This window comes from Pelecanus crispus, chromosome 11, assembly GCF_030463565.1.
Source record: "Pelecanus crispus isolate bPelCri1 chromosome 11, bPelCri1.pri, whole genome shotgun sequence".
NCBI lineage: Eukaryota > Metazoa > Chordata > Aves > Pelecaniformes > Pelecanidae > Pelecanus > Pelecanus crispus.
In genome coordinates this window covers 1,922,840-1,948,447 of record NC_134653.1, presented here as the reverse complement: position 1 = coordinate 1,948,447, position 25,608 = coordinate 1,922,840, and the positions used below count along the sequence as shown (strand labels likewise).

The following is a 25,608-nucleotide window of genomic DNA, read 5'->3' as shown; positions in this document are numbered from 1 at the left end:
AACTGTGGTGCCCACAGCCGCAGCACGGTGCCCCCGTCCACAGCACGGTGCCCACGGCCATACTGTGGTGCCCACAGCCGCAGCACGGTGCCCACGACCACAGCACGGTGCCCACGGCCATACTGTGGTGCCCCCGGCCAAACTGTGGTGCCCACAGCCGCAGCACAGTGCCCACAACCACAGCACGGTGCCCACGGCCATACTGTGGTGCCCACGACCACAGCACGGTGCCCACGACCACAGCACGGTGCCCACGGCCATACTGTGGTGCCCCCGGCCATACTGTGGTGCCCACGGCCATACTGTGGTGCCCACAGCCGTAGCACGGTGCCCCCGGCCACACTGTGGTGCCCACGGCCATACTGTGGTGCCCACAGCCGCAGCATGGTGCCCCCGGCCACAGCACGGTGCCCACGGCCATACTGTGGTGCCCCTGCCCGCAGCATGGTGCCCACGGCCATACTGTGGTGCCCACGGCCATACTGTGGTGCCCACAGCTGCAGCACGGTGCCCACGACCACAGCACGGTGCCCACGGCCATACTGTGGTGCCCCCGGCCAAACTGTGGTGCCCACAGCCGCAGCACGGTGCCCCCGTCCACAGCACGGTGCCCACGGCCATACTGTGGTGCCCACAGCCGCAGCACGGTGCCCACGACCACAGCACGGTGCCCACGGCCATACTGTGGTGCCCCCGGCCAAACTGTGGTGCCCACAGCCGCAGCACAGTGCCCACAACCACAGCACGGTGCCCACGGCCATACTGTGGTGCCCACGACCACAGCACGGTGCCCACGACCACAGCACGGTGCCCACGGCCATACTGTGGTGCCCCCGGCCATACTGTGGTGCCCACGGCCATACTGTGGTGCCCACAGCCGTAGCACGGTGCCCCCGGCCACACTGTGGTGCCCACGGCCATACTGTGGTGCCCACAGCCGCAGCACAGTGCCCCCGGCCACAGCACGGTGCCCACGGCCATACTGTGGTGCCCCTGGCCGCAGCACGGTGCCCCCGGCCACACTGTGGTGCCCCCGGCCATACTGTGGTGCCCACAGCTGCAGCACAGTGCCCACGACCACAGCACGGTGCCCACGGCCATACTGTGGTGCCCACAGCCGTAGCACGGTGCCCACGGCCATACTGTGGTGCCCACAGCTGCAGCACAGTGCCCACGACCACAGCACGGTGCCCACGGCCATACTGTGGTGCCCACAGCCGTAGCACGGTGCCCACGACCATACTGTGGTGCCCCCGGCCGCAGCACGGTGCCGCCCTCCCCCCCCCCCCCTGGCCGGGCGGGTGGTTCCTCCCGCTGCCCGCACGCGGCGCTGCGGACGAGCCCACGCGGGAGGGGCGCGGGGGGGTGGCGGGGGGGGGGTGGCGGGCAGGCGCGCGGCCGGCGCGGGGCGCGCGCGGCGGGGCCGGGAGCGGAGCGGGCGGCGGGGGAAGATGGAGGGAGCCTCCTTCGGAGCGGGCCGGGCGGGGGGGGCCATCGACCCCGTGGATTTCCTGAAGCAGCCGCAGACCATCCTCCGGGTGACGAGCTGGGTAAGGCGGAACGGCCGGGCTGGCCGGGGGAGACGGGGCCGCGGGGCTCGGCACCGGGCGGCGCCTGTGCGGGGTGCGGCGCCCGGTGCGGGGTGCGGCGCCCGGTGCGGGGTGCGATGCCCGTGCAACGTGCGGTGCCGGCTGCATTGTGCAGTGCCCGTGCAGGGTGCAGCGCCGGTTGCGTTGTGCAGTGCCCGTGCGGCGCCTGTGCAGCGCCCGTGCAGTGCCCGTGCAGCGCCCGTGCAGCGCCCGTGCAACGTGCGGTGCCGGCTGCATTGTGCAGTGCCCGTGCAGCGCCCGTGCAGCGTGCGGTGCCGGTTGCGTTGTGCAGCGCCCGTGCAGTGCCCGTGCAGCGCCCGTGCAGCGTGCGGTGCCGGTTGCATTGTGCAGCGCCCGTGCAGTGCCCGTGCAGTGCCCGTGCAACGTGCGGTGCCGGCTGCATTGTGCAGTGCCCGTGCAGCGCCCGTGCAGCGTGCGGTGCCGGTTGCGTTGTGCAGCGCCCGTGCAGCGCCCGTGCAGCGTGCGGTGCTTCTGCAGCCGTGCGGCGCTGGTGCAGCCGCGGCGGGTGGTGGCCAGGGCTGCTCGGGTCCTGGCCGCGGCGTGGGGCTGGCCAGCTCCCGTGGGTGTTCGCAGGGAGGTTGCTTGGGAACAGGGCAACAACGCGCGGCGGGTGGATGTGCCGCTGCCCCTGCCCAATTTTGTCCCCGGTGCTTGAGCGAAGGGCACGGGGTGTGAATCGGGAGGCAGAGGATGTTTTCCTTCCTTCCCCACTCCATGCATGTGTGCATGTGGCGGAAGAAATCGGAGAGGCAGCCCTGCCCGGCTCCCCCGTTCTTCTGAAAGGGTGTCATCTTTTTGGGCCATTTCCCATCTACGAGTTCCTGCCGCGGAGCAGAGCGCGGGCGGTGGGATACGCTGTGCAGCTGCTCAGGGAAGGCTTCGCTCGCCGATGCTCCGTGAATAAGCAGCTCGGGAAGCTGCGCACTGATGCTCGCCGGGGCCGCGGTGCCCGGCTGCCCGAGGGCTAAGGGCAGCCACCAATTCTCCTCCCCAGCCTGGCTTTTACCTGCTAAGATCTGCAGGCGTGCATGGCCCCGGGAGGTTGGCAATGCCTGGCCTTTCCTAAAAGCCCCCAATGGGGAGGGTCTGCCCGGCTCTGGCCGCGGCCGGCTCCTGGCTCCGGTGCTCGGCCAGAGGCTGCGGGTGAGCCGAGCTGGGCCTGGGGGGCTCATCCTCGCCCGTGTCATTCCCTCGGCCGCCCGCACCGGCTCTGTGTCACCTTCAGCAGTGCCAAACGCGGGCAGCGAGTGAAAAAGGGGCGATGAGAAGGTGCTGCCCCGCCGGCTGCCCTCCCGCCAGCCGACACGGCCGTCTGTGGGTCCGTCTGTGGGGCTCGCCAGGGCGGGGTGCCCCGGCCGAGGCCCTGTACAGCACAACGTGGGAGCGTGCGCTTACCTTTAAGCACATGAGCAATTCCAGCTGCAATCACATGCTTAAAGTTAAACCACATGCTTAAGTGTTTTGCTGGATGGGAGCCAGCGTGCTTTCCAGGGCTTTGAGAAAGCCCCCGACTCCATTACTGGAGAAGAACGGCAGCCAGGTATGGATCTGGAGCATCCAGCTTGGGCTGGATGGGGTGTTTTGGGCAGGGTTTGGGCACCTGGCAGCAGGCGTTTCGTAGAAGCATTGCCTCAGTCCAGAAAACTTGGTCTGGATCCACCCGGATCCGCCTCAAGTGGTAATGGCAAACTGTTGGCAGTGGTGTTTGTTTTGGGTACAGTGAGATAAATTCTTGACCCACTGATGGTGAGTTAGGCACCTTGTAAAATAAATCTGCCATATGCACCCAGAGAGCTCACCATCCTTGTCATACAGAAGGGGATCAGACGTTGCTGGGAAGCAGGAACAGAATATGGAATACAGAGATAAAATAAAAATTCCAGCTTAGAAAATATTCGTGCATATATTTGCTGGCTGGTTTATTCAGTGGCAAAGTCACTCGTTTCACGGTTCTGCGTTCACAGGGAATCCATGAAAACCGAGCGCTTACAACCACAGAAACGCATCAACTTAATTCTAAACAAGCGCAGGGGGGCACTGACGTGGACAAACGTGGGATGCGCGCTGTGCTGTCCCAAGCGTAAATGTTTGCGATATTTGGAGTCGGCTCCAAAGCCCGCAGAGCTCAGAGGGAGGGTTTTTGCTCTTTTCAGTGGGCTGGGGGTCAGGCTGTGGAAGCTCACGTTAAAAGCCCTTTGGACCGCTCTTCCCAGGTCTCACATTTGCTGGCAGATCTGTCGGGGACCCTTCTCCATCGCCGCTCCGGCTTGGGGGTTCAGGGCCCCGGCTGGCCTTCGCGCGGCTGTTGCAGTCCAGTTACCTGTATCTTAAACCAGTTCAGCGTTTACGGCTCCTTTCCAGCGTGAGCAGGGACTTCAGGCAGGTGAGAGGCGTGAGTGGAGGTTTCCTGCCCACCTGCCTGCACGGCCATCGCTGTTTCTTGCGGGTTTTGTAAAGCAACCTGTGCCCGGGCTCCGTCTGAGCGGTTGCTGTGCTGCTTTTGCCAGATGGGACCCACGTCGAGATGGAGAGCTTGGATGGAGGCGGCAGCCAAACAAGTTTGCCCGTGAGGTCTCTTCTGCCTTTCTGTTTGCCCTGACACTCGGAATTGCCGCCCCGGGAGAGCGTGGCAGCGCCGTGGCACGTGTCGGCGTCTGCTCCGTATTGCACCGTGCTGGCGGCCGGGCGGGTGGCACGGACCAACACCCCACCATGACAGCCCCTGATGCACAAGGCAAACAGAAACCTTCCCGGGCTTTCCTGCTTGCCGTCCCGGCGGGAACGAGCTGCCTGTGCCTGCACGTAGCCGTGGATGGTTATGCAGAAAGCCCTTGACTGAGGTGTTGGGGATGACTGAGTTTAGGTAGCGGGGTGAGTTTTCTTCATGTGGTTTTCCTTCCTGTGCTTTGCCGTTGCATCTTTTTAAACCATGTTTAACCCGTGCAGTTGGATCAAACCTCGGAGCCCTAACCCTTGCTGCGCTCTCTCCTTTGGTGAGAAAAGGAGGGAACTGCCTGAGATGTCCCGGTTTGGGTGGGAGTACGGGCGATGGAGAACCACCACGAGCCTTTGGGGCCAGCTTCACGCGCCTGATGCGAGCGACTCGGTGCCGATCGGGCCGATGGCCGCTGCTGGGGTTTCACGATGAGCCAAAGTTGGGTCCGGCTCCGTTTTGTGACTCCGGTAGTTGCTTCAGGGCTGTGGGTTCAGATCTCATGCTGGCGAACATCGAAGGGACTGGCCGGTGAACGGTGACTTCAACGTAGAAATCCCCAAATGTAAGTGATGGCAAAAGGGGATTCCTGATTCTACCTCAGACAGCAACCTCTCTCTGACAGCTACAGTAGTAATTCTGAGTATCTGAAGGGAAAAAAAGAACTCCTGGCATGAGCTGTAAAATCAAAAGCTGGAAAGAACCATTTAACAGTTCCTCATTCATCTCTTCCCCCTCCGTCTGATGCAGTTTGTCAGATGGAGATGTGATCATTCTTGTGGTTTCCTTTTCAGACATTTTTTGCACAGCAAAACAAACTCGATATTCGTGAAGGATGCCTGCAGAATCATGAGTTCCTTTCTCTGTGCCTGCCAGCACCAGATAGACTTTCAAGTGGCCACGCAGCTTTGCAGGGGCATCGTTCATTTAACATCGGTTTAGCTGTGACTTTTAAAAGCAGTTCTGGAAAATATTTTCAGAAATTCCCGTGAATTTCAGTAAGAGCAACAGTAAAAGCGCGGTGCCCTGTCCCGCCGGCTGAGCCGCTCTCGCCTCCCTCCACCCGCCCAGCCATTCCCTCTGCCTCTGTGGAGCTCAGCAGGAGATCGGGTCCCTGTTTTACTACAACATAGAGGCATACTTAAGTATTTTCTTTAAAATGATCGTTTCTTGCTCCAGTGACCCCCCTGTTGCTGCCTGCATGACCCGCACAGCTGCACAACCTTGCCTGCAACCAGCGCGTCGGCAGCTGCCTGACCCTACCTGCTGCTGTTCTCTCTTCTTTCTTAAAGTTGAATGAATTTGTAGTTCATCACTTGGATCACTGGAGAGAGCTTTCCCTGTGCAGTATTTTATCGCATTAGGCTCAGCGCTTTGTTTGTGTTTTCCTTGCAATAGTCTTTAGGCTTTTAAGAGCAAACCCTTTATTAAGGGACTGGGCTAGGGTAGGGAAATCTGATTACTTGGCAGAGGCACAGCGGCAAAGCGGCGGTCCCTGTAGTCTTTGATATGCGGCAGGGAACTTTTATGACCAGAGGTTACTTCGGCTCAGATCCAGCAAAGTCTTTACGTGCTCGGCTTTGCGCTGATATGGGTCTTAGTCCGTAATGCAGCAGATCATTGCCTCTCAGCAAGGCAAATGTGCTTTGGTGAGTTGTGACTTCGGTAAGGGATGTGCCGGGTGGTGGTTGGATGTGTTAGGAATAGGTGGTGGCTCTTGGAGGGAGGGAGCGTGCCCTTTCCGTCCTGGTCCAGGTTCACTTTGTTTCTCCAGAGGGATGGAAAGGGCGGTATTTGTGCTCACAGTGAAAGGCGTGTTTATTTTCATTAGAAAAAACAAGCTCAAGAGCCCAAGAGCCAGGCAGTGAATGAAGAAGAATATGGCTCCGGGATTGTTGCTACCCTGCACCCTCAGGACAGAGCACGTCCTCCCTTCTGAGGAGTTTCACAGGAGCGAAAGCTGCAGGAGTGCTGGTTTGAGGTGCTCCGGGGCTGTCGTGGCTCAGCCCCAGCCAGCGGCTCAGCACCACGCAGCCATCGCTCACTGCCCCTGCCCCGATGGGATGGGGAGAGAATCGGAGGAGTGAGAGTGAGAAACACTCCTGGGTTGAGATAAGAACAGTTTAATAATTGAAATAAAGTCAAATAGTAATGATAATAGTAACAATAAAATAATAATAATAATAATAATATACAAAGCAAGTGATGCCCAATGCAATTGCTCACCACCCCGCCGACCGATGCCCAGCCAGTTCCCAGCAGCGATCGCTGCTCCCCGGCCAACCCCCCCAGTTTCCATACTGCCCATGACGCCGTATGGTATGGAATAGCCCTTGGGGCAGTTTGGGTCAACTGTTCTGGCTGTGCCCCCTCCCAGCTCCTTGTGCCCCTGGCAGAGCATGGGAAGCTGAAAAGCCCTTGACTGGCATAAGCAGTACTGAGCAACAACTAAAAACATCAGCGTGTTATCAGCATTCTTCTCCTACTAAATCCAAACCACAGCACTGTGCCTGCTACTAGGAAGAAAACTAACTCTATCCCAGCCGAAACCAGGACAGGGGCGTAGGTTTGGGTTTTCAGGGCAGCTCTTGGGCAGGGCTGGCGCTGGAGCCTGGAAAGCTCCCTCCCTGGCGCAAGCCTTGCCTGCTCCCAGCATCCTGCAGACGCAGGTGGGGGTGCTTGGCGCACCCAGCACCGGGCTGGGAACCCTCCAGGAGACGTCGACAAGAAGTACGAGGTGGGAGCCCCAGTGCTGCAAGCTCCCAATAGCTCCCATGGTCTTCAGGGGCTTCACTGACTCTTGGGCGCTCGTGACTCTTCCAGAAGAGCTGCAAGGCTGGGCTGGCACCGAAGGAGCCCACGGCGATGCTGAGAATCGTTAGTGTGACCTTAGCTGCTTTGGACTTTGGTCTTGGCTGCTTTTCAGCAGGGTCACCAGGTTTCCGGCTTAATTCTCTCTTTTCGTGGGCTGTAGATTAAAGGCAGAACTTAAATTTAACATTTTTGGTAATGGAATTATACAGAAGTTTCACTGCATCTGAGCTTAAAATGCTGCTAAATTATCATTTTCCTGTCATCACCGGTTCAGAACGCTGCTGGCTTGCCATGTGCTCAGACATTACTAGATTAGGAACTTTGAATGGGCGCTGTGTTTCAGCCAGCATCTCTTGCCACATTAGAAAAAGTAATTCAGTAAAAATCGGTCATGTGGTCATCAATATGCATCCTTCCCAAGCTGATTAGCCTGGTAGACATGTCCATAAACCTATTGCAGCCAGCATCATACCACCCTTCCGTGCCAGCAACTGCGTCAGGTCTTTCCTTTGTGGTCGTATCCATAGCCCTTGTGGGAGATCTGGCAGTGCTTAAAGTAGTTCTTTAGTCTTCACACCCTCCAATAAATTATGCAGAGCTGCGCTGGAAGCTTCCCCGTGACTGACAACTGTAAAGATAAACTGGAGAGGGACACGGGACCCGATTCCCCCAGAATTTGAGCTTGGTGGGTGTTGACGGGGGCTGGTCCTCTGCCAAGGGTCTAACTCATCCCCGCGCAGAGTACCTGCGCGCGGCACGAACGCGACTCGAGGCAAGGGCTTAACTGGGGCTCATGGAAACGCTCCGTGCTAGGCAGGGTTCGGCCTGTGCCGATTTAACCTTAATTGTTTTCCCTTCTCATTTGCTAGCCCATCCTTCGCTTGCTGGCTGGTGGCTCGGGGAGGGGAGGGTGCCGAGCAGGGTGGCATCCGTCCCGCCGATGCTCGCGTTAGGGTGGCGAAGGATCCCCCAGACGTTGGTACCGGCTCTCCGTGCCCAACACCATCGATTGTGAGCTACAGCAGAGCAAATTAGCGGTGGATTTTATTTTTTTTTTTTCTTCACGCATTACATTTCCTTGATGTTGACGTTAATGGTTGCTTGCGTGTGTAATCAAAGCAACGTTTTGCAGTCTCCTACAACCCCACACCTTCTGGTAATGTTTTTTATAGGTCCCAAATCAAAGTACAGTGCATCAGCCGTGGAAACATCTCACCTTAAAATGGCTGACAGTTCACACACTGAAGCTTTCAGCTTGTGCTCGCTTGCGTTATTTGTTTTTTTGTTTTCCTTGAGATGCCTGGGCTCAGACCGCGAGGTCTCCTTAAGCACATTGGAGGTGCCTGGGCTACAGAAGGCTAAAAGCAACGTGGATGAAAAATGTGCATGTCCTGGGGTCGAGCTGGCTCAAGCCCTGGGAGAGAGCACGGATCTGCAAAGTATAATTACAGAACTGAGCCAGGCAGCCTGGCCAGCCACCTTCTCTCCAGATGGTAAAAATCTGGTGCAGAGAAGGCAGCCGCAGGTCTCCCAGCTTTATGCACACCTCAGATGGGGTCTCCATCGTGGGGCACACAGGCGTCGCCAGCACCCGGGGTTCCACCCTCGTCTGGCAGCGGCTGCAGGTCCAGCAGCCTGGGCATGAGCGCCTGGACACTGCTGGGCAAGGAACCTGCCCTCTCAGGCTCCCCCTTTCCTTTTTTTTGGCGGGGAAAGAATGAGATTTCACTCGGTCTCTTGCCGGCAGCCTGCCCGCGATGCACCCCAGCACGGGGCACTTGGTCACCGTCCCCTCGGTCACTGTCCCCTGCATTTGACAGTCATTGCCAGAGAGGGCGAAAGAGGCAAGAGGTCTTGCCTAAATTAGGGTGAGTGGGGAAGATGGGAGATGGGCAGCAAGCAAGGAAAGCGGGCGAGATGTGCATCTGGGTGCAGCGCTTTGGAGCCCAAAGGCAGCTTTGGAGCTGCAGGCTCCTGCCCAGACGCAGCCTCCAGCTTTGGGTAGGCAGCGTCCGTAGGGTGCCCTCCCAGGTTTTTAGGGTGATACTCAAAACCCCTCTGGTTTTGGCTTTGCACCAGCCATTTGCCAGAGTCCGTCATGGCCGGCATACCCAGACCATGTCACCGATCGCTGCCGAGTCCTGTCCCTTTGTCCTGAGTTACAGAAATGCTCGCTGGCCTGGCGAGGTGTCCCCTCTTGCCTGGAAGCAAGCTTTAAACTGGGGGAACTGGGCAGCTGGCTTTCATTAGTGAGGTCCCTGGCTTCTCACTGGTTTGGTGCAACGTGAGCTCCATCTACACTTGCACGAGCAGCGTCATCTTGGTCCAAAGCGCTTCATGAACATGAGCCAGCAGTGTGCCCAGGTGGCCAAGAAGGCCAACAGCATCCTGGCTTGTGTCAGGAATAGTGTGGCCAGCGGGAGCAGGGCAGGGATCGTCCCCCCATACTCGGCACTAGTGAGGCCGCACCTGGAATGCTGTGTCCAGTTTTGGGCCCCTCACTACAAGAAAGACATTGAGGGGCTGGAGCGTGTCCAGAGAAGGGCAGCGGAGCTGGGGAAGGGTCTGGAGCACAGGGCTGGTGGGGAGCGGCTGAGGGAGCTGGGGGTGTTCAGCCTGGAGAAGAGGAGGCTGAGGGGAGACCTGATCGCTCTCTACAACTCCCTGAAAGGAGGGGGCAGGGGGGGGGTGTTGGGCTCTTCTCCCAAGTAGTTAGCGATAGGACGAGAGGAAATGGGCTCAAGCTGCGCCAGGGGAGGTTTGGGTTGGAAATTAGGAAAAATTTCTTCACGGAAAGGGTGGTCAAGCATTGGAACAGGCTGCCCAGAGAGGTGGGGGAGTCCCCATCCCTGGAAGCGTTCAAAAAATGGGCAGAGGTGGCACTTGGGGACATGGTTCAGTCTGGTCTACCCTTGATTGGCTTAGAGTAGACTTGGTAGTGTAGGTTAATGGTTGGACTGGATGATCTTAAAGGGCTTTTCCAACCTAAACGATTCTATGGTTGTATGATTCTATGCACCTCCCTGACCGGCGGTGTTCTCCCTCCCAGGGAGTGACCAAGGCATGGAAACTCCTTTGTGTGGCTGAAGTGCAAGTCTTAATGGAAGGGATGGGAGAAGACAGCTTTCCTCCTTCCCATCCCTCCCCGCAGCTGCGCGCAGAGAGGAACGCTCATGGTCTGTGCCGCCGGAGCTGCCGGAGTCGCCGGAGCCGTGTGCCGGGGGCTCCCAGCCGCTCTCTGACGCTGGGGAGAGGCAGGGCTGAGCATCCCGCAACTCCTGGCCAGGAGACCCCGAGCTGCGAGCAGATTTATGTGAAAGCTTTGGCAGGTGGGATGCAATTTCATACTGGGGTGGCTGGAGGTAGTCCAGTTTTCTTCCCGGGTCTTGCACCAGTTCACCCAGCGAGAGCAAAATTTGTCGCTGGTTGTGTTGGGTTGTTGAGCTGGAAGATGGAGCGTCCTGCGAGCGCTCCGGCTCCTTTGCAAAGCCTGTGAGATGTGGAGGAGCCCCGCTGGAAGGGTGGGTGGCCTTGGGACACAGATACCCCTGTGCCGTGCATGCCAGTGACCTTGGCACTTGGTCCCGAGTCCTGTCGCTGCCATGCCTGCTCACGGGGGCTGCAGTTTTGGGGGCCGACCTGACAGGCAGGATGAGGTGGGAGTCGGAGGAACGCCTCTGGATCCCTGCATCCTTGCTTAGGAGCTGTAAAATCTCGCTTGCAGTGGAAAATCTGACCTCGTATTTTCGCTTTCAAGTCTCTGATGAGCTGCTTGTGGGTTTGAGCAAGTGCGGTTTGTAGAGGTCATTGGAAAATGGCACTTGTTTTGTATGAGTTTTCAAAAAAATCATGTGGGTTTCATTTTCCCCCATCTACCCACGATTTCTTAACAAAATTTTATTTTCACCTATACTTGGAAAGGCAACGCCAGATCTATTCTCATTAAAATCTTTTACCAGCACTAGTTGGGTTTTTTTAAGAAAAACTGTAAAATTTCAATCACAGGGGGAGGGGGAGAAAACCCATGGAAAGACTTGTTTTCACTGCAAAGCGTGTTTTGACAGGAGTATTTCAGCCAGCGCTGATGTTTTGAGCGCCTCTATCAAGTGCGCGCGCTTGCGATTCCTTACTATTTTGGCCTCCCGAGAAGAAGCCGCGTGTCCCACGTTGCCTGCATCAAAACGCGCCCGGCCGAGGGGGTCTCGCGGGGTGAGCTGCTCAGGTCGTCCAGCCACGAGAAGGATGCTTCGCTTTGCAAAACCCCGTGGAGTTTGAGGTTAAGCAGTGAAATGTCCGTTCTTTCCATCTCCGTCCCCGAGGCGCTGCCTGGCCATCCTCCCTCGACAGCCCCAGGTGTGCAAATCTGCGTGCAGGCAGCCAGGCGCCCTGTAACGCCCGGAATCGTATTTACGGGAGCCCTCCCGCACCCGCTGAAACGGGCACCCGCAAGCACGGAGAAGTACTCCAGGTTGTGAGTCCTGGGAGGACTAAGTAAAACTCTTACCGGAGAAGCTGAGTATGATTTTGCTGGCCTGCCAGAGAAATAATCCCATGGAATCAGAGGTTCTCAATTATTCATGTTTTCCAGAATCACATTATTTCTTCCAGGGCCTGTTTTATAAATGCTGCTGCTATTTCTGATGGTAAATAACAATTTTGCATTATTTATGAACAGATTTTTACAACTGCTGATATTACAGCTGCTGCCAAAGGACTGAGAAAATTATTATTACTGTTTGTTGTTGTTTCTTTCTTACAATGCAGCCCTCTTGTTCCTTGCATGACGATGGTGATGTGCCCGTCGCGGTGTGACAGCCGAGCGCTCCGTCAGCGCAGCGCCGGCGAGGAGCAGGGTGCAAATGCAGGCGGGCGACCCGGGTTGCCGTCGAGCTTGTGGCTGGTGCTCGGAGCTGAGATGAGCCGGGGACGGATGGGAACAGGACCCCGGGTAGTGGTTAAATTTGGAGAGGAGGAAGGTCTGAGTATCTCCCTGTGCCAGCCGTGGAGAGGTCCGTGGGCCATACGTGCTTTCTATCCCCTGTTAACGCTCCAGGGGAAATCAAAGGTTGCACCTGAATTTCGCAGCTGCACATTTGGAAGCCCGCATTTCTAGGAGGGCGTCACTCAAGAACGGGCTAATTCCTGGGGCTGAGGAGTGTTTCCAGTGCAGAAACCCACTCCTGCTGCCAGTCACGTAGACAGGGACGCGTGCTCGCCTCTGCCGGGGTGGAGATGCTGATCCCCTTGGCTCAGCAGGCTGTGGAGGGAAGGGGCCAGCGCAGAGCCGGAGCGGGTCTAGGGCAGCCACGGGAGGCACAGGAGGTGTTTTCATGGAAAGAGCCCCAAAGAGCTGCTGCCGAGACCCGCAGATGAATCCCTGGGGAATTTTGCCGCAGCCAGCGGCGCCGGGTGTTGGGAGTGAGCCCTGCTCTTCGCACCCTGCAGTGGGACCCCCGCGTTTTGTTTCCTTGCAGCGACGGAGCATTTTGGGAGAGCCTGGCTGCGTGATTCCCTGCAGCCTTGTCGCACTGCAGCGTGGGGGTCTCCGGGCTGGATACGACGTCTTGTTCCTCCTGCACATCTTCGGGTAGCTCAGGGATGCCAGCTAAATTAGCAAGCAGGTCTCAGAGCATCTCCACCGCCCGACACGGCTTACTGCTGGCCTGAATGTTAAGTGCTAGAAGTAATAGGAGTCTGCCGTCACTAACCGAGCTCCTGGCTAAAAGGGTTTAAAGACGAGCCCTGCCCTCGCTTGTCCTGCTGGCGGGTTCCTGGAGGTGCAGCCTGCTCGTCCATCACGTGCTTGCAGATACCAGCACGAGAAGCTGGTGGCAAAGTCCCAGGCTTGGGGTGCTGGGGCGGCTGCTTGCAGGAGCTCCTCCGCACCTAAGGTAGGACGTACTCCAGAGGCTCTGCTGCTTCTGCTCGTCATTTATTTCAGATGACACCCTATAGAGGAAAAGAAATATCCCTCACCAATCCTTCACGTTTTAGTAATTCAATCCCCTGCGGATCCATTTCTTTGTTGTCCCCTCCAACTTGGGGGAGAGTTAGTGGACGCTATCTAAGATGTGTTTGCTGATGCGACACTTGCATCTGTAAGTCACTGCAGACAGAAGAAGCTCTGGTGCAGCTTCACCCAGCGCTGGACGGAGTTTGGCAGAGAGAAATCTGGATTAAATCCTTGGGGGCAGGCAAGAGTAAGATACCTGGCCAGTGCCTGGGAGAAAATGTCTATCACGATGCTATTAATGAGTGGTTAGAGCTTTCCGAATGGTTTGCTCATAGTGGCTCCTGCTCCGTTTCACCCAGCTCTGCTAACGCGCTCTTCGGGGAGCGCGGGGCTGCAGGAGGTGGCCCACGGCCGGGCATCAGCTCTGGGGGTGAGGTGCAGGTGACTTTGCAAAGGCCACCGGCTGCAGTTTATCATGTGGCTCTTCGCCTGCTGCCCCTGTCTGTCGCCTGTCTCGGTCTCGTGCACTTCGTGTTGTGCTGTTCCTGCAGAAGACGTAGCAGGGCTTCCAGAGCGGGAGCTGCACCGTACCCCAAGACCCCAGCTGCTCCCAGGCAGCGTTGGGGCTTGCTGGAGGAGCCTCTCATCTCTTGCTGGAGGAGCCTCTCATCTCTCCGCCTGCGTACGTGGCCTCCAGCCGCGTCCTGCGAGCCGGCGGGGTGGGGAGGCGTGCAGGGATGCGGGGAGCTGGTGCTGGAAGCGAGGGACAAGATCAGAGGTTCGCAGCTTGGTGGAGGGGCGTCCGCACGCCTTGCTTCCCTCCCTGCTCGCAGCCTTGAAATCCAAACGGCGGTGCAGTGCTTTCTAGGCTCTAACGGAGCGGGTTCCAGAGCGAATTGTAATGCAGCTGGTCCCGCGGCTTCTGCTTGCTGCCTTTGGGGTCGGAGGGATAAGGGAATTACTTTAGCATGCAGCATCGTGAATGCTATTAATTTAGGCAGCCGGCTGCGTGCTGTCCCTCGGCGCCTTCCCTGCCTGCAGGGATGTAAAACACCCTCGGGTCCCAGCGGTGGGACCTGGGCAGCCACCAGCAACCCTCCTGCCCTTTTGTCCCTCTCAGGGCCGAAACCAGGTCACTGGGTAACGGGTGCAGGCGCTGCATCCTCCAACCCCTGCTAAGCCAGGCGAAAAATTGCCCTGTCGTTCACGGGGCAGCCTGTCCCCCTGCCCAGGCGAGCTGCTCCCCACCTCCCCACGCTGCCGTGTCCCGTCCGTGCTGGAAGGCATCCAGCCCTTCCCTGGGTCAGCCTGCTCAGCAACTCACTTATCCCCGTAACTTCATTTCTCCCCGCTCCGCAGTGACGAGGGGGGTTTATCGAGCACAGCCTGACAGCAGAGAGCAGCATGAGCAGGAAGACTGTGCAGAGACCTGGCCCATCTATTTATTTTTTTTCCCTTCCCCAGGCTGTCTGGAGAATAACATCTCTTAAAATACTCTGCAAACCAAGCCACTGACAGGCAGGCAGGCTCACAGCGCAGGAGGACCTGGGTACCGTCCACCAGCCCATTGCTTTGGGCCACCGACCAGGCGGGAGTCGGGCTCTGTCTAACAAATGCCACGTTGCCATGGAGTCAAAGACAGGATTGAATCCAATTACGTCGCTGTTGGGAAACAGAGTTAAATGTAAACAGCAGCAAGTTGTGTTTTCTCGTTCCTTCTGCAGATCTTCTCCATCGTGGTGTTCGGCTCCATCGTGAACGAGTGCTACGTCAACAAGGACAGCCAGAACCCCGAGCTGCTCTGCATCTTCAACGAGAATGAGAGTGCCTGCAGTTACGGCATCGCCGTTGGCATCATTGCCTTCTTTGGCTGCATCTTCTTCTTTATCGTGGACCTCTACTTCCAGCAGATCAGCAGCGTGAAGGACCGCAAACGGACCGTCCTGCTGGACCTCGGCTTTTCAGGTACGTCTCTGGCTTTGCCGTGCTTGCCAAGGACGATGCTGGCTCCGCGGGCAGCGCGGGGTCGTTGCTGTGCCCTGCAGCTCCACGCTTGTGTCCTCCCCTCTCCTCCCACGGCGTGGCACGACTCGTGTGCCTCAGGCGGGGAGAGCAGGGCTGGCAGATGGGTTGTCCCATCCAGCCATCAGCTCGGAGGCAGCAGCGAGGAAGCCGGTGCGTGGCAGCCCGGGGACAGTGGGGTGTCCCACTCGTCTGTGTCACTTCTGCACCCGGAGGCGTTCGCTGAGCTGGGTTCAGTGGGGCCAGCCAGAGAAGTGAGGCTTGGTGGTTGCATCTCGGAGACCAGACAGGGCATTTTACCCTCCCACATCTTCTGTTTCTGGCTCAAGCAAATGTCGTTTCATCAGTTACAGCTGGGTCTGTTTTCACTTTGTGCATGTGTGTTTTGGAACAAAGCAGAAACAGGCTTCTACGTACCACTGTAATCCCTCGCTGCCTGGAGGACTGCGGTGTGCGGGTGGGTCTGGGGCTCCCAAGGGCTGGCCCGGATCTGTGCCGTCACGAGCCCCTTGACCTGGGGCTCATCCGTGTGAACCCGAGCAGGCGGGATGCCTTGAGCCAGGAGAGGCTCTCCTCCGCTCGGCTGCCGGGCTGAGTTTGCAGCTGATGTTCTCCATTTCCAGGCTCTTGCGTTAGCAAAGTCTGAAGGTGATTTATCCAGCGCAGGCGTTGCTGGTGGCTCTCTGGTCCCAGATGACAACATCCCTCATCGCCTCCCTGCACTTGCCTGTTGTTAAGGACGTTCTCTCCTTGCTAGAAAGCTTATTTCCACAGTCCTAGAGCGCCGGCATCCAGCCCTTGTTAGATGATATTTACAGCCCCTTCCGTGGGGCTCGGCGCCTGCAACCCTTCAATTCAAACAGGAGGGGAACATCGCATCCATCTTCCGGCTGATGCTGCGTGTCGCGGTGCGAGGCTGTGCTCCTCCCTGCCTTCCACCCCGGAACAGCCGTTCTCTCCCCTGCCGGGCATGTGTGAAATGGTACCGCTCTCAATCTCTGCCTCATTTCTCTTTTGCACTTGTCACGCATTGCGTGCGCATTCCCGGGCTTCGGCAGCGAGCTGGAGAAGATGGTTTCTGCCCTGCAAAGCCTCTGCCCTGCGGGGGTTGTGCTCTGCCCTGGGGACAGGCTGCAGCGTTGCACCGCAGGTCTGCGCTGGTAAATCCACCCAAGGCAGCTGTGCTGCCGGCGGTGACACTTTATTACCCCAGGATCAGCTGGGGTCGGTGTGTGTGCTGCAGGTGCGTCGTGCCTTCAGCCTGTGTCCGGGCAGAGACGCCTTGCTCCCTCGGGCCGTCCCCTCTGTGGGCTTCTTGGTAGAAAACAAATGCTTCCTTGCTGGTAAAAAATAAATCACTTACGTGCAGGTCGTGTGGCCGCGAGCCCGTGACTGACACGGTGTCACCCATCGGGGTCTGCAAAGAGCTGTCTGCCGGAGCTTCCCTCCAGCCTGGCGTTGCCTCTTAACGCTGCCCAGGTCTCCCTGCCAGCAGTTCCTTGCCTTTCTCGCTGCTCTCGTACAATCCCCGCTTTCCCCGCTTCACGAATCATTTCCCACAGGGCACCCTAGCAAACGCTGTGCTCAAATCCAGCTCGATGCCGATATAAACTTGTCGGGGGCTCTTGTAACAAAGCCCGCGGTCGCAGGTGAACACGTCTGCACCTAGGTCTGGTTTTTGCATCTCCTAAGCCCAAATTTGGCGAAATGCTGCTGACGTGCAGTTGCCCTGTTTGCTCCCAGGGAGGGTGCGGGTCCCTGTGGTCTGGCAAGAGGAATGGGTCAGCCTGCTCCTTCCCCGTCTGACCCCACTCGGAGCGGCAGGTTGGGCACGTGGCGCCCGGAGGTCCCTTTGCCACCCAAATCCTGCAGCGCTTGAAGAAGCAGTGGCGCAAGCCCTTAGCTGCACGGGTGCTCGGTGTGCAGAGCGCCCTTCCGCTGCGTGCACAAGCAGTGGGTTCATTTCACTGGGAGAGGTCAGGGTGGGTTCCTGCCTGGTGCATTTTGTCCCATTCCTACTGCTGTGCCTTCCCTTTTCTAAAATTATGGCTGCCCCAAACCTTCCTTACAGCCCTGCTGCCACAGCCTGTACACCCACTCACACGGAAATGCCAGGCAGTTGGTTGCTCCCGGAATAAGCGTCGATCCAAGCGGATCCCGCGGCAGAGCTGAAGCGCAGGGGTTCCTTGGCACGGGAAGCCTCTGCAGTTGCAGGGATCGCAGCCCACCGTACCCCGCTGCGCTGCGCCCAGCACCCTCGGGCACCGAACCTGCCAGGAGGCAGAGCTGACCCGCGTAATTTGCCTTGTTTAACTACCTCCGTGTCAATAAACCCTGGGGACTTCACCCGGGGGACTCTCTTACGCCGTCCCCTTCTTTTTTCCTCCCCACCAAGGATGGGATGCTTGGTTTCCTCCTTCTTCCTTGCAGCTGTTTCATCCTTTGTCTCCATCTGTGATCTCTGCATTATTGCTTAATATAAAAGCCGAAAATGCATCTGGGAAATAACCGGGTGAGGAACGTGTTCGGGTACGAGGGAGCATTGCAAATTGTGCGGGGCGGGGGGTGAGAAAAGCAGGTCGTTTCTGGCCCTTTGCCCGGGTCACCCAGGAGCCCGATGCCGGCTGCCAGCGAAGCAGATGTCAGCTGGCGGTTGCTGTCGCTGGAGGTTGCGGGGGGAGTTAATGAAAGCGTTAACCCGCAACTTTCTTGCGCTTGAGGGAAAGAGGAGTCGTGCATCGGATCAGTGGCAGATCAGAGCCGCCGAGCCGGCTGGGAGGTAACGCTGGGGCGCAGGCAGGGCCACGGCGCCGTGCAAACGGCATTTGCCACTTTCTCTTCCATCTGCTCTTACAGCTGCTCCCGTAGATGTGCGCTTGCTTGGGACCAGGCTGTAATTATGGCTGTAACGCATCTTTCCTGGTGTTTGCACTCTGTTGTCTGCAGATCCTAAAGCGATAATTATCTGCTGGCTCTTGCGGTGCTTCCTGGCACCCTCCTTTTCCCCAGCGCGCTGGTGGGTGCAGAGCTGCTACCGTGCCCGTTTCCAGCCGGAGTCGGGACTGGCAGAGGTAGCCACACCGCGCCACCGGCAGCTCAGCCCTCTTCCTGAGGTTTTTAAAATGCATGCATAGCGACAGACACCTCCAAAACACCCGCTTACACCTGATACTGCAGATAGCCTGGGGGCTGGGTGCAGGCACTGCCAGCCCCTCCGCGGGACCGGGACCGTGCGGGTGCCGGACGAGGGCGCAGCCGTGGTCCCGGTGAGGCACGGGGTGCGAGGGGAGTCAGCCATAATCCTGCAGGTCTGATTCACCTTATCGGGTGCAAGGTCTCATCTCAAAGGAGCGCTAGCAGAAGGCGAACACGATCACAAATGAAAAGAAGAAACAAAAATAGTTCCCGTATTGCTCCCGCAGGCGTGCGTCAGTCCTCCAAACTTCGACCAACGCCTGGCGGGTGTTTCGGAGATGCTCTCTATGCCTCCTCCGTTGGCAGCGATACCTGCCTTCCCGCGTCCCCAGCGCACTGGAGGGGATCTTTTCTCTTCTCAGGGAGCCAGGCAGAGCTGGTTGTGGAGGGGAAAGGCTTGTCTCCGCGTGGCGAAACCTCCGGGAAGCCCACGTGGGTAGCGGCAGAAGTGACCCCGGCTAGAGGTTTCTGGCTGAGGCAGCTAATGGTTTTCGCGCTGGGAAGGTCAGCGTCTGGCGTATCTCAGTGTTGCAGAGGAAGCCGGTAACTGCAATACCCAGCGCGGCCGGTGCACATTCGGAGATGTGCATGATGTCATTTTAACTCTTGAAAACCCGTAGAAGACAGCAGCGGTAGATGGGGCTTTGCGGCGCTGGTCGGCAGGCGGTCCCCGTGTCGTGGCTGTGCTCTGCGGTAGTGTCCTGCCCGGGAGCGGGTGAGGGAGGACCTGCTGCACTCGATGGAGTGTTAAATGAAGAAATGGTCCTCCCGAACACGTTCACCCTCTATAAACCAGTGACACAGCCTAGTCCTGTTGGAGAGCCCCGTGGCCCTTGGTGCCAGCGCTGCGTGGCCGCAGGGCTTGTCCCTGAGCATCCCTCTGCTCCCCAGTGCGGCTCCGAATTAGCCTGTTCGGAGCTGCTCTTACGTTTTATCTCTGGTCTTTTGACTTCTAAACACCGCTGCCTCCAGGAAGGTGCATATTGGAGCGAGAAACTCCTGACTGAGGCTTGCTCCTCAAGCACGGGAGGGCAATGTTCCCTGCTGCTGTGGCATTTGCTCCCCAAGTACCTGGAGGTGGGAGCGCTGCGGCGGTGCAACGTCTGGAGATGTGCTTCAGCAGCTCGGGCACCGAGACCTGGGGACCGCTACCCACCGCGCTCACCACGTACTGGTCATCCGAGCTGCAGGCAGTGCCGTATCTTGGGCACGCATCTTCCTGTGCCCGCATTTAGGGGCTGGATCTGCTTCCGCCGCGGTGGGGCAGCGGCTGGCAAAGCCCCTTTATAACAGAGCCGGGGAGCTAGAAAGCATCTCTGTCGCTGAGGATGATCTTTGAGGGATAAGCCCCAGAGGTCTCATCTAACGCTGACAACAAGCAGTCATCCTAAGGGGAAGTGAAAAATGCATTTGCAGAGATTTGGGGCAGTTTTGGTGGCAGGCATTAGCTCTGTTCGGCAAAACAAGGCTGTTGCATTAGTCCGTAATTTGGAAGAGGAAAGCCTGGACGATCTTGGCTGGAGTTTGTGTTGCTGAGGGGGCAGTTCAAGGGCTCAAGCACGGCTGGGCAGACAAAAGCACCCGCTGGCCGGGAAGCCCCAGGCCCCATCGTGCAAGAGGAGGAGACGAGGAGTGCGTTTTCTTAAACTGCGTTTAGGAGCCAGTTCTGAATTAAAGGCGAGGCGTGCGATGAGCCCTGTAACTCTCGCACTGGATGTGGGTGCACGCCTGCATTTGATACCGTACTTAGGAACAACTGGCGAGATAAAGGGGAATAAAGGAGGCTTCTTGCCTCTCCCTGCAGTCAGACTGCGCTTTGCAGCCGGCTGCCTCATGGGACTGGCGGCGTGGCTGCTCATACTGATGTGCTACGCTCCTTGGGACGACGCTGGGTAGCTCGGCGTCCCCACGTGCACCGGCACACGGAATTGGCGGGTGGGGGGGGCCCTTTGCGCTGGGGATGCTCGGGAAAGCTGGGGACCCTGAAAACGGCATCGTGGAAAGCTCCAGCTTGTGCAGCTCCTCTTCCCAGCACTGGAAAGCATCGCTGCTCCTTACGCCGTGCGCTTGGGGCTTGCTTCTTCACTTATTTTCTGAGCTCCTTGGCATCAGGCAGTGCTGTTGGCTGCTGATTGAATTAGGGGAGCTGCAGCCCTATCTCGCTCAGCCAGCTTTGGTTCCAGTAAGGAGTAATCACCAGAGCGTTTTTCCCTCAATCCCGCAGAGCCCAGAGAGGCTGCGAACAGGAGCGCAGTTCAGCGGAGGGCAGCGGGGACGAGCAGAGCTCCCTCACGTGAAGCCCGTGTGCCTCTCGGCTCCGTGGGCAGCCCCGCCGCGGCCGGGGCACGGCAGACGACAAGCACTGCCTCGTTTGCTGCGCTCGGGGGATGCACGGACGTCCCAGGGTCACACGTGATCCCCGTGTTTGGAGCAGGGGTTAAATCTCAGCCTGTCCATATCCCTGGGGTAGCGTTCCTTGCCTTTTTTTTTAGCTCTCCGGCTGTGTCCTTGGGTCGGAGCAAGGCACAGCTCAGCGCAGAACAGCTGTAAAGCCGTCTCCAAGCAGCCCAGTGCTGCTCTCAGGAGCGCCGGCTTCTTCCTGGGTGAGCTTTGCAGTACCCAGCCCAACGTTCCCAAGAGCCGGCGGTGTCCAGGGAACGGAGGGAGCGGTGGGTCGGCACACTGGGGTGCTGGAATTGAGTCGGTAGCGCCTTGAGGTCTGTGAGCAGGCTGAAATCCCGCGGAGCGCGAGGACCGCATGTCCAGAGAGGGTGTGCTGGCCCTGTAGGTCTTTGCGATCAGGCTGAGATGTGGGCGAGCTAAACTTCAGGCAGGCAACAGACTGGGGGACCCGACAAGGTTCCTGCCATCCCTGTTTTTCCAGCGACGGCAAATCAGCCTGTTTTAAAACAGCTCCGTTTGGGCCGCAGCACACCGAGCCCATGGCTGCTATTTGCAAAATCTTGGCAGCGGCGTGTTTGTGCCTCAGCAAGGGGGGGCCTTGCAGCAGAGGCGGCGGTGGGCAGGGACAGCACTGACCAGCTCTCTCCTCTTTCAGGTTTCTTGTCCTTCCTGTGGTTCGTAGCCTTCTGCTTCCTAGCAAACCAGTGGCAGCGGACGACGATGGGCAAAGGGGTTTCACAAGGAGCAGACGCTGCCCGGGCAGCAATCGCCTTCTCCTTCTTCTCCATCATCGTCTGGGTGAGTTCAGCTTCGGAGCGAAGGTGGGGAGAGGAGAAATGAAACCTGCCCTGGGCTCAGCGCTGAGCTGAGAGGAGGAATCTGGGGCACGGTTTGGAGAAGTGAATCCTGGTGGGCAGCAAGGGGCTGTACTGAGGAAAGCTGCGGTCCCTCCAAACAGAGATAAAACTTGTGGTTTCTTAACCAGGAAGCATCAGCTCTGGTCCCCTCTCGCTGGGGAATTCCAGACTTCCCCTTCTCCTCAGGCTGGAAAGTTGCGTTCCTGTCGAAAACACGTCGCCAGCCACGAGCTGCCCGCACGCTGGGGCCTCGTTAGACCCCCGGCTTGATTGGAAGCAAACAAGTCCCCAGGAGCGGATCACCGTGATGAGCTGGGGGATTTTGGGAGCTCTCAGGCTCACCCTCGGGGGAAGCCAGGCTGGCTCCTCTGCTGCCCACCCTGCAGGCAGGGGCTTGCAGAAACCCCCTTTGCTCCCGCTTTTAGGCTCTGTGCATCCCCAGGGTCGCTCGGGGGCAGAGGGCTGTCTGCCAGGGGTGTGCAAAACCCCGCGGGGCCCCTCGCCCACGGCTGCCGGACCCCCCGTGTAGCTGGGGATGCCTGCGCCGCTCGGGGGGCTGCTGCGGCTGCGGAGGCTGCGGGGCAGGGATGCGTCACCTCCAGCCCTGCTCCGGCTTTCGGCAGGCAGAGAGCACCCAAGATGCGCGGTAATTCCGTGTCGCCTTAAAAGAACTGGGGCAAAAGATAGTCTGAGGCTTTCCAGCAGCAGGCCTGGCTCCGGCTACTCGCCAGTTTAACTGCTCCCTGCTCTATTATTATCCAAATAAATCTCTTTTAATCCCAGCTCCCTCCCAGCAATTCTCCATGGCTGTGTTACTGCCAGATCGCCCGTTTAACGCAGCCGCCCGGCAAGGGAGCTGGGTGGGATGCTCTCCCCCAGCCCATCAGCATCTGCTCCCAGCCCAGGGAGGGCAGCGGGGACGCCGGTCCCCTGCCAGCGGCACGGGGGCTGGCCGGGCTCTGGGGTGGCACCGGTGGCCCCTCCGCCGGTACCGCTAATAAACCCAGGAGCTCTGCTGGGCACACAACCAGTGCCGGGGAGCGGGCGCTGGGCGATGGTTGGGAAGCGGTGCCTGCCCTCAGGTTTTCCCCCCCGTCCCCCCCCGAGCCTGTCATTTCTAAACTAATTGAATTGTTAATGAAAGCTCCTGAAATAAGAGCGAGCGTGGTGTGCGCTCGCAGCTCTGCCACCCGCATTCCCCACGGTTTGCGACCTGAATACGGGCAACCTGGAAGAGGGCGAAGGAGTCTCAGCAGAACTGACCTATTTTGCTGGCCCGGGACTCGGCAGCTTTCCCTGCCCGCAGCAGATGGGTTTATCGGTGCCAACGGTGACAAAGCTGCACGGCCGGGGAGCTGAGCCCAGGCTGCGACCCCCACCCTAGGCAGAGCTTTGGGGGTCGGCCTGTCACGTAGAAATGGCATCTTTAGCGTTGGGCGTTGTGGTTCAGGGTTGTTGTAGCTCTCAGCTTTAACGGAGCGAGGCCAGCAGCCGCCTGGGATGCTGCGGTGCACTCGGCGCTTTGGAGTGAGCCCGGGGGGATGCGGGGTGCTGGGGAGATGTGGGGTCCTGGGGGGATGCAGGGTCTGGGAGGACATGGGGTCCTGGGGGGATGCAGGGTCCTGGGAGATGCCAGGTCCTGGGGGGATGCAGGGTCCTGGGAGATGCCAGGTCCTAGGGGGATGCAGGGTCCTGGGGGGATGTGGGGTCCTGGGGGGATGCAGGGTCTGGGAGGACATGGGGTCCTGGGGGGATGCAGGGTCCTGGGAGATGCCAGGTCCTAGGGGGATGCAGGGTCCTGGGGGGATGTGGGGTCCTGGGGGGATGCAGGGTCTGGGAGGACATGGGGTTCTGGGGGGATGCAGGGTCCTGGGAGATGCCAGGTCTTGGGGGGATGTGGGATCCCCAGGGGACGTGTGGTCCTGGGGAGACACCGGGTCCCGGGGGGATGCGGAGTCCTGGGGAGACGCCGGGTCCTGGGGGAACGCGGGGGTCCCGAAGGGATGCTGGGTCCTGGGGGGATGCGGGGTCCTGGGAGATGCCAGGCCCTGGGGGAACGCGGGGTCCCGAAGGGATGCTGGGTCCTGGGGGGATGCGGGGTCCTGGGAGATGCCAGGCCCTGGGGGAACGCGGGGTCCCGAAGGGATGCTGGGTCCTGGGGGGATGCGGGGTCCCCAGGGGATGTGGGGTCCTGGGGGAATGCAGGGTCCTGGGAGATGCCAGGTCCTGGGGGGATGCGGGGTCCCCAGGGGATGTGGGGTCCTGGGGGGATGCAGGGTCCTGGGAGATGCCAGGTCCTGGGGGGATGCGGGGTCCCCAGGGGATGTGGGGTCCTGGGGGAATGCAGGGTCCTGGGAGATGCCAGGTCCTGGGGGGATGCGGGGTCCCCAGGGGATGTGGGGTCCTGGGGGGATGCAGGGTCCTGGGAGATGCCAGGTCCTGGGGGGATGCGGGGTCCCCAGGGGATGTGGGGTCCTGGGGGGATGCAGGGTCCTGGGAGATGCCAGGTCCTGGGGGGATGCGGGGTCCCCAGGGGATGTGGGGTCCTGGGGGGATGCAGGGTCCTGGGAGATGCCAGGTCCTGGGGGGATGCGGGGTCCCCAGGGGATGCTGGGTCTTGGGGGGATGCGGGGTCCTGGGGAGATGCCAGGCCCTGGGGGAACGCGGGGTCCCGAAGGGATGCTGGGTCCTGGGGGGACGCGGGGTCCTGGCCGCGGCGTCGCCACCCCCCCAACCCTCCTCCGTCCCACGGCAGGTCGCGCTGGCAGTGAAGGCGCTGCAGAGATACCGCCTGGGGACAGACATGTCGCTCTTTGCCACCGATCAGTTCGCCACCGACCCCAACGCGGCCTACCCCGGCTACCCCACCGGCAGCGGCATCGAGAGCACAGAGACCTACCAGAGCCCCCCCTTCACCGAGACCTTAGACACCAACCCGAAAGGTTACCAAGTGCCAGCGTACTGAGGGGCGAGGGCCGTGGACCGACAGACCGAGTCCGACGGTGCAGTACACTTAACCGGTTGATTGCAAATGTATTCAGTCCCATTTCCTTAATGTGGCAAGTCAGTGCTGGGTTCCTTACTATTAGCTAGTTGTGCAGTGAATTCTGTACAGTGGTATTGGTTCTTGTCTTACCTGTCCAAGGGTTTTCTAAAAGCAGTGTTCCCTCTAAGTCGGAAGGAAGGAAGGTTGCTACCCCATCACCTACGCGTGGCGAAAGATGAATAAATGCCCTCTCTGAGGCTTGACACCGGGCGGTCGGCGTTGGGCTCTGCTGAGCGCCCGGGAAAGCCCGGAATACCTTTTCCTGTCAGAAAACGCAGTAGCTGAGGAGTTGCTATTTATCTCGTTCTTCCAGAGCTAACACAGAATCGGGCTCGTGGTGGCGAGGGTGGGTGGGCAGCGCTGGGGAGATGGGCCCCGTGCCGCTCCCGCTGCAGAGCTTTCCTCTACATGGTCCGTGGAAAGTGCCAAATTCACAAAGAAATAAGCGGTGTCTGTGTTACTTTTATTTGTATATATTTACTGTACAAAAAAAAAAAAAACCAAATCCGAACAGCTGTTTCAGACTTAGCTTAGGATGCAAAGTGGCATGGGGCGGGGGCACGGCGGGCTGGGGTTTGCCTTGAATATCCAAATTGCTTCTACGCTTCAGCGTGGTTCTGGTCGAGGCTGTAAAAAGTTACCGCTTCAAACTGGAAACCGGTTCAGCAATAGTTGGCTGCTAATTAGGAGTAGCATTTTATCAGCGGAAAATGCGGCGCGCTGCAGTTCCACTTCTTCACCGAGGGGGTTGGGAAAGTTTGCAAATTTACAAAGTTTTCTGGCTGGCGACACTGAGCGCTTCCTCGCGCTCAGCCCCAGAGCTGCCACCCCAAAAGGGGAGGGCGGCAGCGGCTCGAAGGCCAAGTCAGCGAGGAGCGGCGCTGGACTTGTAGTTTTATACTGGAGCAGCCACCGTCTGTCGTCAGCTGCAGCAGGGTGAATGTACATTTTACGTGTGCACGTACGGTCTCTAGAAATGAGGAATTCAGAGAATT

General features: G+C 58.9%; 1 protein-coding gene across 1 annotated transcript; it reads left to right on the top strand.

Moving 5' to 3' along the window:
* Positions 1-1,451: 1,451 nt before the first annotated feature.
* SYNGR3 (synaptogyrin 3) lies at positions 1,452-24,602 on the top strand. The gene is made up of 4 exons (XM_075718147.1): positions 1,452-1,550; positions 14,815-15,055; positions 21,366-21,508; positions 24,323-24,602. Exons 1-4 carry the CDS (start codon positions 1,452-1,454, stop codon positions 24,530-24,532), a joined length of 693 nt encoding a protein of 230 aa, XP_075574262.1. The 3' UTR covers positions 24,533-24,602.
* The last annotated feature ends 1,006 nt before the right edge of the window (positions 24,603-25,608 follow it).